This window comes from Armigeres subalbatus, chromosome 3, assembly GCF_024139115.2.
Source record: "Armigeres subalbatus isolate Guangzhou_Male chromosome 3, GZ_Asu_2, whole genome shotgun sequence".
Classification (NCBI taxonomy): Eukaryota; Metazoa; Arthropoda; class Insecta; order Diptera; family Culicidae; genus Armigeres; species Armigeres subalbatus.
Window position 1 is genome coordinate 405916015 of NC_085141.1, and position 13761 is coordinate 405929775.

The 13761-nt window shown below is 42.8% G+C and overlaps 1 protein-coding gene and 1 long non-coding RNA gene across 2 annotated transcripts; both read left to right on the forward strand.

Annotated features, from left to right (window-relative positions):
- Positions 1-6885: 6885 nt before the first annotated feature.
- LOC134224112 (uncharacterized) lies at positions 6886-7615 on the forward strand. Its single transcript, XR_009982847.1, has 3 exons — positions 6886-7005; positions 7060-7131; positions 7185-7615. It is a non-coding gene; the product is annotated as an uncharacterized LOC134224112 (long non-coding RNA).
- Positions 7616-11671: 4056 nt separating this feature from the next.
- LOC134223053 (uncharacterized) lies at positions 11672-13319 on the forward strand. Its single transcript, XM_062702190.1, has 2 exons — positions 11672-13228; positions 13275-13319. Exons 1-2 carry the CDS (start codon positions 11672-11674, stop codon positions 13317-13319), a joined length of 1602 nt encoding a protein of 533 aa, XP_062558174.1.
- Positions 13320-13761: the final 442 nt, after the last annotated feature.

Genomic DNA, 13761 nt, shown 5'->3' on the forward strand with positions numbered 1-13761 from the left:
TTATTGGAATGAATTGGGAAATAGAACTAAGCCATCACTTCCATAAGCTCAAGTGTGACGTACGTAATCTTCGCCCTTACGTGTAAAGCTATTTATGGAAACTTTGCAGATGATTCCTTGCTAGTGGAATGATTATCAAATCAATGTCATTGAGATGTTGTGCGTATTTGATTATTTGATTTATAGATATTTATATAAATACATTGCTTCCCACGATTCGGAAATGTAAATATAAAGAAACGCACACTCGATTAACATTTCCTAAAATTCTGTATACCGGTCAACTTCGATCTGCGAGGTTTCTAAGCCAAGTTTCCATTTTTGCAATCGTATATCATGAGGCTAGCACGATGATTCTTTTATGCCCAGGAAAGTCGAGACAATTCCCAATCCGAAAATTGCCTAGACCGGCATCGGGAATCGAACCCAGCCACCCTCAGCATGGTCTTGCTTTGTAGCCGCGCGTCTTACCGCACGGCTAAGGAGGGCCCCTGAATTGTACGTTATATCGAAGCATAAATAATCATTCTTATTTTTCACTACTTAAATGTTGTTCTATTTTGTACTTTATGTGCGAATATTTATTTTTTTAAATAAGGTTCAGCTAGCAATGTGAAACAGCTTTTCTTGAGAACATTTGCTACAAACTTGTTCATTATTAAGAAAAATTACCCGAAAAATTGAGTTCCTTATTTATTATCTATTAAAAATTAATTGACACAGGGCTTGCTTTAAATAATCTGTTTTCATGGATATTAATAAATAGTGTATCTGCTCTGTAGTGTATAATAGTGTATAGGGCTCAAATTACCGTCATCCAGTCATCGACGAGAAAGACAGCAACATGCTCGTACCACCCCCCCGTAATAAAACCACCCACCGAGGAGAAAAGCAGTCTCCAGCTGGATGGGGGAAGTATTTTTGTTTCAAAACTACATCATCCAATAGCGAAGACATAATTATATCCGGTGTTAGAAAAAATGTTGCAAAAGGCAATTTTTTGAAAACTAAAGCGAACCAAATGAAGCATCCACCGGATATAATTATGTCTTCGCTATTGGATGATGTAGTTTTGAATCAAAAATACTTCCCGCATCCAGCTGGAGACTGCTTTTTTCTCCTCGGTGGGTGGTTTTATTACGGGGGGGTGGTACGAGCATGTGGCTGTCTTTCTCGTCAATGATTGGATGACGGTAATTTGAGCCCTATTCCACTCGTATCGCTCATTACGTTATCCCTGTTACCCTTCCACTTGTCACATCCGCATAACATGAAACGTGAATTATGATTGCTTGGTAAATAGTCCAGATGGTTAGCGTGTCAGTTTAGATGTGCTAAGTGTGGAGGGTCCGGATTCAATTCCCGTCTTTGACTGATTTTTTTTGTATGGTTGCTGAGGTTGTCGAAGTATACAGCATTTCACTCCTAGATGGGGGAGTAAACAATAAGATTCATAGTAGACACTAACACATAACCAGTTCTTATTTTCTCGTGACCGGAGACCTAATGCAAGGGCCTGCCGTTTACTTAATACAATTTGTGCATATGTCGCAAATTATGGCAAACTGTACGCGAAACTAAGCATATGCGGTATTTCGAAAAATTTCGTTTTAGGGCATTCGAAACGAAATTCCGTGGAATTCCGCGGAATTTTAGTATGGCGAAATCTGATTCACTGATTTCGTTTCGTATCGTTAAATTTCAAAAATTTCGACAGAAAAATCATTCTTTTAACGAAATTTAACGGAATTTCACGGAATTTCGAAATTTATTTTTAATAATTCAAATTTCTATGTCACAAAAAAAATTCGGCTGCGCCGCACAATGAAGCCAATCAAATTCCACTCAATATTGTATACATATAAATTCTTTCATTAAATCTCACTACGTAATACAATTCTGTATCTTCAACAGAAACCCAGAAATCGTACCGATTTTCTGTCATTATCGTGCCGGTGCGGTGCATTTTCCGTAGGGCAGTTTGTTGTTAGTTTGGTCATGCTGCTGCTTTTTACAGCGTATATTTAGCAATAATCGTAAATGTCTGCGTTCGAGTTGTTGGCAGCCATTTTTTTTCTTGCACCTATTCTCAACCAACAAGTTGCATTCAAATGGAAATCCTGTCCCGAGCAGGAGAAATTGGCTCAATAATACTTAATTCTGTTATTGATACCGTACTCTGTTATGAACTAGCCCTGCATAAGAGGTAAAATACCAAAGGAATAATACCAAAATCTAATATGCACAATACTTAAGCCATAACAAACTCAGTTATTAAATTGAATTTCAATACCAAATGCAGAACCAATTATTATTTGTTTGGTATTGAGATACCTAAGCATGGTATGCCTCAAGTATTCTGCATATAAGTTTTTGGTATTATTTTTTGGTATTTTACCTCTTATGCAGGGCTAAATCATACCAATTTCTGTTATCGAGGTCGTCGCTCCTGCTCGGGGTCTTATCATTTCATATTGAAAATTGGCTGGATCGGACAATGAATGGTCTAAAAAGTTATGGCAAAAATACTATTTTTCCATAATACACCAGAAAGCCGCAGGTGGATTAAGAAGTTTTTTTTTTAAATAATATCTGACTACACCACTGCAAGTAAAATAAAACATAGCTTTTGAATTGCAGATTTTTTTTTTATGGTGATTCGATTATCCGGAGTGAAAATGAAATCGATAATCCGGATAATCGAGTCCAACCTGTATTTGGAAGATTCTTTATTTATTCCTTTATTTATTTAGTAGGCACTCTGTGTTCGACGACCGCTACTGTGCCGAGATCTACTGTGGTATTCTCGTCTCTTAGAATCCACACAGAATCTATTTTTAGATGTACCACCTATTGTCCATATCATCGTTCGTTCATTCGTCCATATTGTGAGTCCATTTAGATGCTTTATTCCGTTTGCCATGTATCGAGTCCGTTGGAGGTATGCCTCCGAAAAGAGGGTCAGTTTGTCAGTCGCCGTCAGGTAGCTGTGTTGGTCAGACGCGTTCCCCATTACGCCGTACTATTGCTGCACTTCTGGCGATTGACGAGAGGTTGATGGGGAGGCTGGGAATCGAACCCATGACCATCCGCTTATAAAGCAGACGTGTAACCGACTAGGCCACGGGACCCCTATTTGGAAGATTCTGTGCCAAATTTATTAGTTTACACTGGCGATCACCTTTTCAGAGCTACCGACTGAATAGTAACAAGACAGTCTTGATTAAATTGTTTATCATGTCCTAGCTTTCATTTTATTGCTAAAATCAGCAAATAACCATATTTTTTACGGAAATTTGTTCTTTATTTTGCTGAGCTGCAGAAATAACGGCTTTACAGATTCATCATGGAATACGGAACGTTTTCCGGGGCACCAGGAAATGCGAGGCAAGTAGACTGTGCCACTGTTCCACATAATCCGAGACGTTTGGCCACTGTAAGCCTACGTAATGCCTACATTAGAGTGATTCAAATTTTCACTTTTTCGCTCCCCTATGCTTAAACGATTGGTTTTGTCACGCACGCGTCATCTGAAGATTGTACGGAAATTGCTATGGAAAACGCCACTTACGAGAAAGAATATTTCTCGCTTAACTTTTCAAAAGGACCTAAGTGACATTTTTTTCATGAATTAATTTGAATAGCGCAATCAACAGAACAACATGAAAGCTATTGATTGCAATATTTAAATTAATTCATGAAAAAATGTTACTTAGGTCCTTTTGAAAAGTTAAGCGAGATTTCCTGAGGTGGCCCATAAACTATTTGAATATAATTTATATTTGAATTTTGTAGAATGCTTTTTAAGCTAAAAGTCAGTGGTTGTTGCGAAACGATCTGACTGTTGTAAGTAAAGTTATAAAGAAAACAAAAATGCTCTTTATTGAAGTTATTCTTTTACATGTTTAATTGAAGACGATCTGTTTCCTGGCTAAATTGTCTATATTGGCAGTGTATTCATGTATTTTTAAGCTTAGTGGGCAACCCTGCGAAACGGTTTTCCACAAAAGTTACTGTTTTCATAGTAATTTTCATACAAACCTCAAACTGCAAGTGCTCAGTCAAATTACAACCAAATTAGCTAAAAATAAGGAAAACTATTTTAATATTAAATGCCATCGTTTAAGCATAAGGAAACGAAAAATTCAAAATTTGAATCACTCTAGCTTACATGGAGATAGCGTGAAAATGTTGCTAGAGTCAGCGCATCCCAGGGATATTATTGTTAAGGTTCAACTCCCACCGCCGCGCACCAAAGAATTTGTGGTAAAGTGATGAAACGAAAACAGGTTTTCATCTAGCAGTCACGATTTTCGTTTATCTTCCATGGCTAATACCATAAAAAAGTAATGGATAAAAAATGCCCCTCACGTAAAAAACGTAAAAAAATTACTTTAAATTAAAAAAGTAATAGTTGGCTATTACTTATTTTATCCATTACTTTTTTTATGGCTAATGCCATAAAAAAAGTAATGGATAAAAAATGCCCCTCACGTCAAAAACGTAAAAAAAATTACTTTAAATTAAAAAAGTAATAGTTCCAACAGACTTTAGCAAAGTTTTTAAAAATATCCAGTTTTGTATTGCAATCAACTGCTTAGATCTGTTGAAAAGACCATTTTGGAAAGTTTTACAGATCAATAAATCTTCATGAATTTGGTCGAAAACTTACCTGAACTTTATTTAAGATGTTAATTGAAATGGAGGAGTAGCACTTTGAATCTGTAATTCTTTTAGAAATGGTGAACAGCTCTAATCAAAATGAAATTTGTTGGTAATATTGAGCGATATTAAGCGATGAATATTTTCACGTTGTTTATGGTGAGGGGCATACTTTTGAAAATGGTGAATAGATCCAAAATGATCTGTTACTTACCTATGTCCTTTTGTAAAATTAAGTCAGATTTTCCCTATGGCATTTGGATAACAATTATGTAGAATGAAATCAGTAGTGATTGAGCATCATTTCGAATTTTCTATCACTATTCTACTTTGAATCTGGAGCAAAATAGAACGAACTCGCTTGTTTCCCCAACACATGTTTTTAAAATTTTCAATTAAATGAAATCATTATATTGCTGCCAAGAAAGACGCCGTAATTGCAAAGTGGATTGTAGATGAAATTAAGCATTCATATAATATTTGAAACTCGTGATTCATTGGTGGTTCAAATCTGCAGAAAATAGAACTGAGCGTTTTGCCAGTTTTAAGTTTTGTTTTTGACAGTTGGAGTTGACTGGTGTCTGAATCTAAAATAGCTGCTGGGCAAATAAATGTTTCTGATTCATATTCAAAATTAGCATTGCTGCTTTTGCTTAAAGTCCGTTACATTTAATAAAAAATATGCCCTCTTGATGCCGGAAAGGTCAAGGGGGAGGGTAATAAAAAATAAATATTAAAATGAAAAAAATATCAAAAACCTCCTCGGATTTGTTAAAGAATATTTTGAAAATCCTTATAATTTTCCGATTTTTTTTTGTTGTCGCATCAAAATTTTATTTTAGAGAAAAAAATTCTAGGGAGGGCAAACTTTTTTATATATTTGTATCGACCTTATTTGACTCTAAAAATATTAAACAAAATTATTTTCACCACGGATTTTTTTTATTCGCTTTTTGCATTATCTATCTTACTATTTAATAAAAAATCTGCGGAAAAAAAATTAAATTTCGTTTCGTTTCGAAAAATTTCGAATCAAATGGACCCTGATTTCGTTTCGTTTCGAAGTTTCGGAAGAAAATTTGAATTTCGTTTTGTTTCGTTCCGATCCAACAGTAGCATTTCTAATTTCGTTTCGTTTCGTTTCGTCAGGAAAAAATGTGTTATCGCATACCCTTACGCGAAACTAATGCGAGATTGCAATAAAATGTTGCAATCTCTGGTTGGGTGTACAAAATAATTCTATCTAAAATTTTGTCGGATGAATTTTTCCGCAAATTTACTATACTGAATAATGAAATAGTTTCTAATAAGATTCCTGAAGAAATTTGCGAAGGAGTGCTTGAAGGACTTTTCGAAAGATTTTTTGAACTAAATCCCGAGTAACTTCCTGAGAAGAGGTATACGCCGCCGCCGACATTTTTGCATCGGCGCGCTGCTGTATAAAATTTGCCACGCCGCTGATATATGATTTCAAATTTGACGTTTCCAATTTGGAAACGAAAACAGAATTTTCCGTTGAAAGGCCTAAGAATTTTTCGTGAAAATACCAATCATTTTCTTGAAAATACCATACAGTTTCCCGTTAAAATTTCGTAAAGCACTCCGTAAAAATTGCCGAAATCCAAAGAATTTCTCTATAAATAAAATTTTGGAACCAAGAAGAGTGGTTTTGCAGAAAGCCATTTGGAAGAAGGCCACTAGGCCGAATATGTCGTTTGACCGACAATACCATTTGGCCGAAACCCATCTCGCCTAAAGGTATTTGGCCGAAAATATCATTTGGTCGAACAGTTCTTTTGGCTAAAAAATTGATTGGCTTAATAGCTCAATTGACCGAAATGGTCGTTCGGCGGAAAGGCCCATTTGGCTGAAAGTTTCGTTTGGCTAGCAAACAGCATTTTCGGCCGGTTGATCTATTCGGTTGAGCGATTTTTTCATCCAAACGGCATTTTCCGCAAAATGACCCGTTGGAGCAAAACACTTTTTCGTTCACATTTCCAGTTAAGACCCTTTGACTGTTTTTCGCTTTCGGCCAAATGCCATTTTCAATAAATCCATTTTCGGCCTAATAACCGTTTCGGAAAAACGTTCAATTCGGTCAAACGGACTTTGTTACGGTGGATAATGCCGAACCCATCTAGGCGGTGTAACGGGATGGATTTTTGGCAACCCGGTCACCGCGGTGGTTAGTGTATGAACTTATGAGAGGGAAACAATGATCAGATTTGTTTTGATTGAAAGTAGATAGAAAGAAGGGACGAAATTAACACGAAATTGAAATTGTACGGTTTAGGAAGTGTGAAGTAGCTTATTGCGTTAAATTGGATTTGTATCCCATTATCCGTGAGTATTGAATTCGATTATAGTGATATGTACTGAATTTGGATATTTATGTAGGGCTACGATTTGTATTATTACGTTCACGGCGAGGCATTGGAAGAACATATTGGTAGTAATAGGGTGACCAATGTGAGTAGATTTAAAGTTATTTTTCTTGAATGATGCTAATAAAATATGTTTAGCTTTTAGCATATCTCCACCAGAAAGCACAGGTGTGTGAGGCTCAAAAGACCCCGAAAATCTCCCCAACAAATCTAAAAGATTGTGGTTCAATGTTAAATATGCCTATGAGTACTCGCAGTGCGAAGGTCGCAGAGACTGGCAGTGAATCTCACTGCCAATTATGTACGGAAAAGGACACGGAAAGGATGGTTAGCTGCGGCGGCTGCAAAACTTGGTGGCATTTTGAGTGCGTTGGTGTCAACGACAGCATCGCGGAGCCGGACAGAACATTCACTTGTCCGAATTGCCAGCAGCCTTCGCTGGTCATTCCTACGGTCGTGGAAAATCCCGACAGCAAGTCGTATAAATCGGTTAGTTCATCCGGCAGGACCAGTTCCAGTGCTCGAGCGAAGAGAGCACAACTACAACTAGACAAGCTGGAGGCGCAGAAAGCTCTAGCTCTGAAGCGTTTGGAATTAGAGAACAAGAAGCTGCAGTTGGAAGAAGAAATGCTTGAGAAGTCGTTTCCAGTTGCGGGAAGAGATGGTGTCGGACGATGGAAGCGATACACGGAGCGAGCTCTCGGAGCGCAACTCTCGCAGGAAAGTGGAGGATTGGCAGAGGAAGCAGAATGATGTTCTAAGCTCGACGATCGGTGTGACTACACCGAACAAAACGGATACCGGCATTCCGATTGAAACCACGACGACGTCCAGAATAGAAGAAAGTCAGGGCGGCGATTTGCAGCCGACTGGAGTCATTTTGGACAGGGCGTTAGCAGGTATTAATCTTGAAGATAGTGCTAGGGCAGTTCCGTTAGGAGGTATGATAGGGAGAACATCAGAGGTCGTTAAACATACAGGCGCTATTAGAAAGTCAATATTGCCCGTTGCTCCCCCTGTGTCTTCCTCACCTATTGTGAGCGGGAACAAAAGATACTCTCTTGAATTCGTTTCTCCACCTCCCCTTCTAGATAGTTCTCTGAATAATCTCAATAACAATAACATTACGAACTCCCCGCCTATCTCCAGTCAAATTATAAGTGGACTTACGATGTCGAACCATGCGCGAAACGATTTGATCGCGATTGATAGTGTAAATCATGATGGTACTTCTAACAGAGTGGCTGCAAATCCGCCCGTTAGGGAAGGGCTTTTGTCAAAACGGTTCGAGCCATTGCCTAGTAGTCATCAAGAACTGCCGCCGGCGATTCTTCAGTCGGAAACGATACCATGGGGAGAGGATGTCAAACTTAGCGAGGCAACCAATACTGGATCTAAATAGGGGCCCTGCATCGAGCGGCAGGTTGAATGGCTGGGGTCTAAGTCCACAACAAATCGCAGCCTGGCAGGTAATATCCAAGGATCTGCTGACATTCACTGGAAACCCCGAAGACTGGCATCTGTTCATCAGCTCGTTTATCAACTTTACCGACGCGTGTGGGTACTCAGATGCGGAGAATCTGGCTAGGTTCCAAAAGGTGCTTGAAAAGGAATGCTTTTGAAGCGGTGCGCAGTCGTTTACTGCTCCCATCCTCGATTGCTACACTTGAAACGCTTTACGGTAGACCGGAGCTGCTAATATACACGCTGCTGCAGAAAGTACGTGGAACTCCGGCTCCGAAGCAGGATCGGTTGGAGACTTTGATTGGATATGGGATGGCGGTGCAAAGCCTCAGCGATCACCTAGTGGCAGGAGGACACCAAGCCCACCTCGATAACCCGATGCTGCTGTTCGAGTTAGTGGACAAGCTACCCGCTAGCATGAAGCTAGACTGGTCACTGTATAAACAACGGTGTACGGTCGTGAATATACTGTCATTCTCGCAATACATGGCAACCTTGGTGAGAGCAGCGACGGACGTAACTCTACACTGCGAACCGAAGCAGCCACAACAGTTGCAGCAACGCGGAGAGAAGGGTAACAAAGATAGGAATTTCTGTGGCGCGCATTCCACTGAAGAGGCAACTAAAGTGCCGCGGGAAGAAGATGTCATCTGCAAAGACAAGACGGAGTCATCGTGCCCCCTGTGCCTAATCTGTAAGGACCCTAATCATCGAGTGAAAAACTGTACCGTTTTTACGAGGAAAAGGTTGGACGAGCGTTGGAAACTCACGGAACTTCTGGGATTGTGTCGTATCTGCTTGGGTTTGCATGGCAAGCGTCCGTGCAGAATTCGGCAGAAGTGCGAGATCGATGGATGTCAGCTTCGGCATCATTCCCTCTTGCATTCGAAGCAGGGGATAAGCGAAAGTAAGCAAGAGGAAATGGAATCGAAACCAGGCCCGTCTAGCGCGATTACCAACCACCACTTTGTTGGGAAAGCGGCACTATTTCGTATTATTCTGGTGGAGCTGCACGGCAATGATCGGTCTGTGACAGCCTACGCGTTTCTGGACGACGGATCGGCAAAGACCTTGGTGGACGAGGAGATCGCGAAGGAGCTGGGAGTGACTGGTGAAACGCTGCCGCTGTGTCTGCAGTGGACTGCCAACGTAAAACGAGTCGAAGCGAATTCACAGCAAGTTGCATTAGAAATATCAGGCGAAGGCGGCGAAGCTAGATTTCCCTTGAGAGACGTACGGACGGTACGCAAGCTGGATTTGCCACGACAATCATTGCGTTACTCGGAGTTAGCGCAAGTATTTCCGTACTTACAGGGATTGCCGATTAAAGGATACGAAAACTCTCTGCCTCGAATCCTCATCGGAAACGACAACGCGAATGTTACAGCGATGCTGAAGGTTCAGGAAGGCCAGCCAAGAGAACCTATCGCAGCTAAATCGCGACTCGGTGGACCGTCCACGGATCCCAAATCGGAGGTGTTACTCACGCGCACAGCTTCCATATTTGTGAATGCCGGGATGACGAGAAGACGCTGCAGGATCTATTGAAGCAGTACTTTGCGGTAGAAAGTCTGGGGTCGACATTGTGGCATATCCGGAGTCGGAGGAAGTGCGACGAGCGAAGCAGATACTGGAAAATACCACGAAACGAGTAGGGCAACGGTTCGAGACCGGACTGTTATGGAAGTACGAATGTTTTGAGTTCCCGGACAGTTACGCAATGGCGGTTCGACGACTGAAATGTTTGGAGCGGCGTATTAGTAGAGACCCAGTGGTTGGCGAAAGTGTTCTGCAGCAGTGGTCCGAATATCAGGCAAAGGGTTACGTTCATAAAAGCGACCCCGAGGGAGCTCGAGGGAGCAGATCCGAAGCGGACGTGGTATCTACCGCTAGGAATCGCTATTAATCCTAAAAACCTTCGAAAATTCGAATATTTTGCGACGCAGCGGCTAAAGTAGACGGCATCTCGCTAAACACGATGCTCTTAAAAGGACCGGACCTACTGAACACGCTATTGGATGTCCTCTTCGGATTTCGAGAAAAACGAATCGCTCTCTGCGCCGATCTGAAGGAAATGTTCCATCAAATTCAGATTCGGCCGGAAGATCGCCACTCTCAACGTTTGCTATGGAGAGAAGATTCAACTAAATCGCCGGACGTGTACCTTATGGATGTCGCGACGTTCGGAGCAGCATGTTCACCCTGTTCGGCACAGTTTGTTAAGAACCGAAACGCCAAGGAGCATTCGTTGAAGTATCCGAAAGCGGCTGATGCCATAGTACGGAAGCACTACGTGGATGATTATCTCGACAGCGCGGACACGATCGAGGAAGCAGTGAAGATAGCATTGGAAGTCAGGCATGTTCACTCCCTCGGGGATTCCACTTGCGAAATTGGCTGTCAAATTCCAAAGAGGTTCTTGAACGGGTCGGGGAGAACGATACAGCAATTCAAAAGAGTCTCCAGTTAGACAGCAGAAGCGCTACAGAACGAGTGCTAGGCATGTTTTGGAAACCGGAGGAAGACGTGTTCACCTTTTCGACGAAGCTAGCGATTGAAACGCAGCATCCTACGAAGCGGCAAGCATTGCGCGTCGTGATGAGTCCGTTCGACCCAGCCGGGTTATTATGCTTCTACCTTGTTCACGGAAAAATTCTAATCCAGAAGCTATGGAGAGCGAAGACCGATTGGGATCAGCAGATACCGATAGCACTGAAGGAAAATTGGACGCGCTGGACAGACTTGTTTCAACACCTCGGAGAAGTTCGAGTACCTCGCTGTTATTTTCCGCATCATGCGCTCGTAGATCTTATCGAGCTGCAACTGCACATTTTCGTCGATGCCAGTGAAGAAGCGTACGCATGCGTAGCGTATTTCCGGGCGGAGTTTCCAGGTGGAGTAGAGCTAGCGTTAGTTGGAGGGAAATCAAAAGTAGCGCCTCTGAATACAGTATCGATCCCACGACTCGAACTGATGGCTGCAACGATTGGAGTACGGTTCCTGAAATCCACTCGGAACGGGCATTCGCTAAAAATCGACAAAGCGGTTTTATGGAGTGACTCCAAGACTGTGCTGGCATGGATAAATGCAGATCATAGGAACTATCGACAGTTCGTCGCATGTCGCGTGGGTGAAATACTATCTAAGTCGGACGTTGAGCAATGGCGATGGGTGCCGACAAAGGAAAACCGGCCGATTTGGCCACTAAGTGGGGAAAAGGTCCCTGCTTATCTCCTAGTGGCTTATGGTTTAGAGGACCAGCTTTCTTGTGTTTGCCGGAAGACAAATGGCCCAATGAAGTGAAGCCGTCAAAACAGACGACGGAGGAAGAGTTGCGGTCATGTCTCGTGCATACGGAGACGACTGTGGATTTGGTGATCGACTGGGCGCGCTTCTCCAATTGGACACGTTTACTACGTTCTGTGGCATTTGCTCTCCGATTTTCCCAAAATCTACGGAAAAAGGTGAAGAAGCAGGCGACGACGGCTGGACCGTTGACACAGCAAGAGCTGGTGCTAGCGGAGCTGGTTATATTCCGCATGGTGCAAAGCGAGCAATATTCCGACGAAGTAGCCGTCTTACACAAGGAGCGAAATCAGCAGATGATGCCGAGTTCAGCAAGTTTGGAGCGTACGAGTAAGATCCGAAATTTGACGCCGTACATAGACGACGACGGAGTGCTTCGGTCGGAATCCAGAATCTCCGCTGCGACGTTCGTGTCACATGATACCAGATTTCCGATAATCCTTCCGAAGGAACACTTAGTGACCCGACTGCTACTACAATGGTATCATCGGAGATTCCTACACGCAAACGGGGAGACGGTAGTGAATGAAGTGAGACAACGCTTCCATGTGCCGGCCCTCCGTGCTCAGGTGCGCAAGGCGGCAAAATCTTGTCATGAGTGCAAAGTGAAGAAGGCGGTTCCAGAAGTTCCCCGAATGGCTCCACTTCCTGCGGCGAGACTAAAACCGTACGAGCGTCCATTTTCTTACGTGGGCCTCGACTACTTCGGACCGATCGCAGTTCGGGTAAACAGGAGCACGGTGAAGAGATGGATAGCATTGTTTACTTGCCTTACCACGCGTGCCGTTCATCTGGAGATAGCCCATTCGCTTTCTACCGAGTCTTGCAAGCAAGCTGTGCGACGGTTTATCGGTCGCAGGGGCTCGCCAGTAGAGATCCGCAGCGATAGAGGAACGAACTTTGTGGGGGCGAATAATGAACTGCGTAAGGAGATGTCCGCGATGAACGGGCGGCTTGCCGAAACGTTTACGAACACGACTACACGCTGGGTGTTCAATCCGCCGGCTGCGCCACACATGGGTGGTTCTTGGGAACGATTGGTTAGGTCTGTTAAAACGGCGATGGCAGCAATCAAAACTAGTGAAATCCCGAAGGAAGAGGCGTTAGCTACATTTGCCGTAGAGGCCGAGAGCGTTGTTAATTCCAGGCCACTGACGTTTATTCCTTTGGAAAGCGAACAGCAGGAGGCCCTTACGCCGAACCATTTTATCCTGTTGAGTTCTACTGGAGTGGTGCAACCACCGAAGATGCCGGAAGATCCAAGGATGGTCAGCAGAGCAGACTGGCAACTCTGCCGGTCCATGGTAGACCAGTTTTGGAGAAGATGGATACGGAAGTACCTGCCGACTATTGCACGGCGGACCAAGTGGTTTGAAGAAGTGAAGCCGATAGGAGTAGGGGATTTAGTGATCGTAGTTGAAGAGAAGGTGCGTAACGGATGGCTACGTGGAAGAGTAGTGGAGGTCAGCGAAGGACGTGATGGAAGAGTACGTGACGCTGTAGTGCAGACGACAGCCGGTCTTATGCGGCGACCGGTGGCGAAGATTGCGCGACTGGATATAGAAGGTGGTAAAGCTGATTAGTAGCTGTTTAGCCGCTGAACCAGCCTTACGGGTCGGGGAAGTGTTACGGTGGATAATGCCGAACCCATCTAGGCGGTGTAACGGGATGGATTTTTGGCAACCCGGTCACCGCGGTGGTTAGTGTATGAACTTATGAGAGGGAAACAATGATCAGATTTGTTTTGATTGAAAGTAGATAGAAAGAAGGGACGAAATTAACACGAAATTGAAATTGTACGGTTTAGGAAGTGTGAAGTAGCTTATTGCGTTAAATTGGATTTGTATCCCATTATCCGTGAGTATTGAATTCGATTATAGTGATATGTACTGAATTTGGATATTTATGTAGGGCTACGATTTGTATTATTACGTTCACGGCGAGG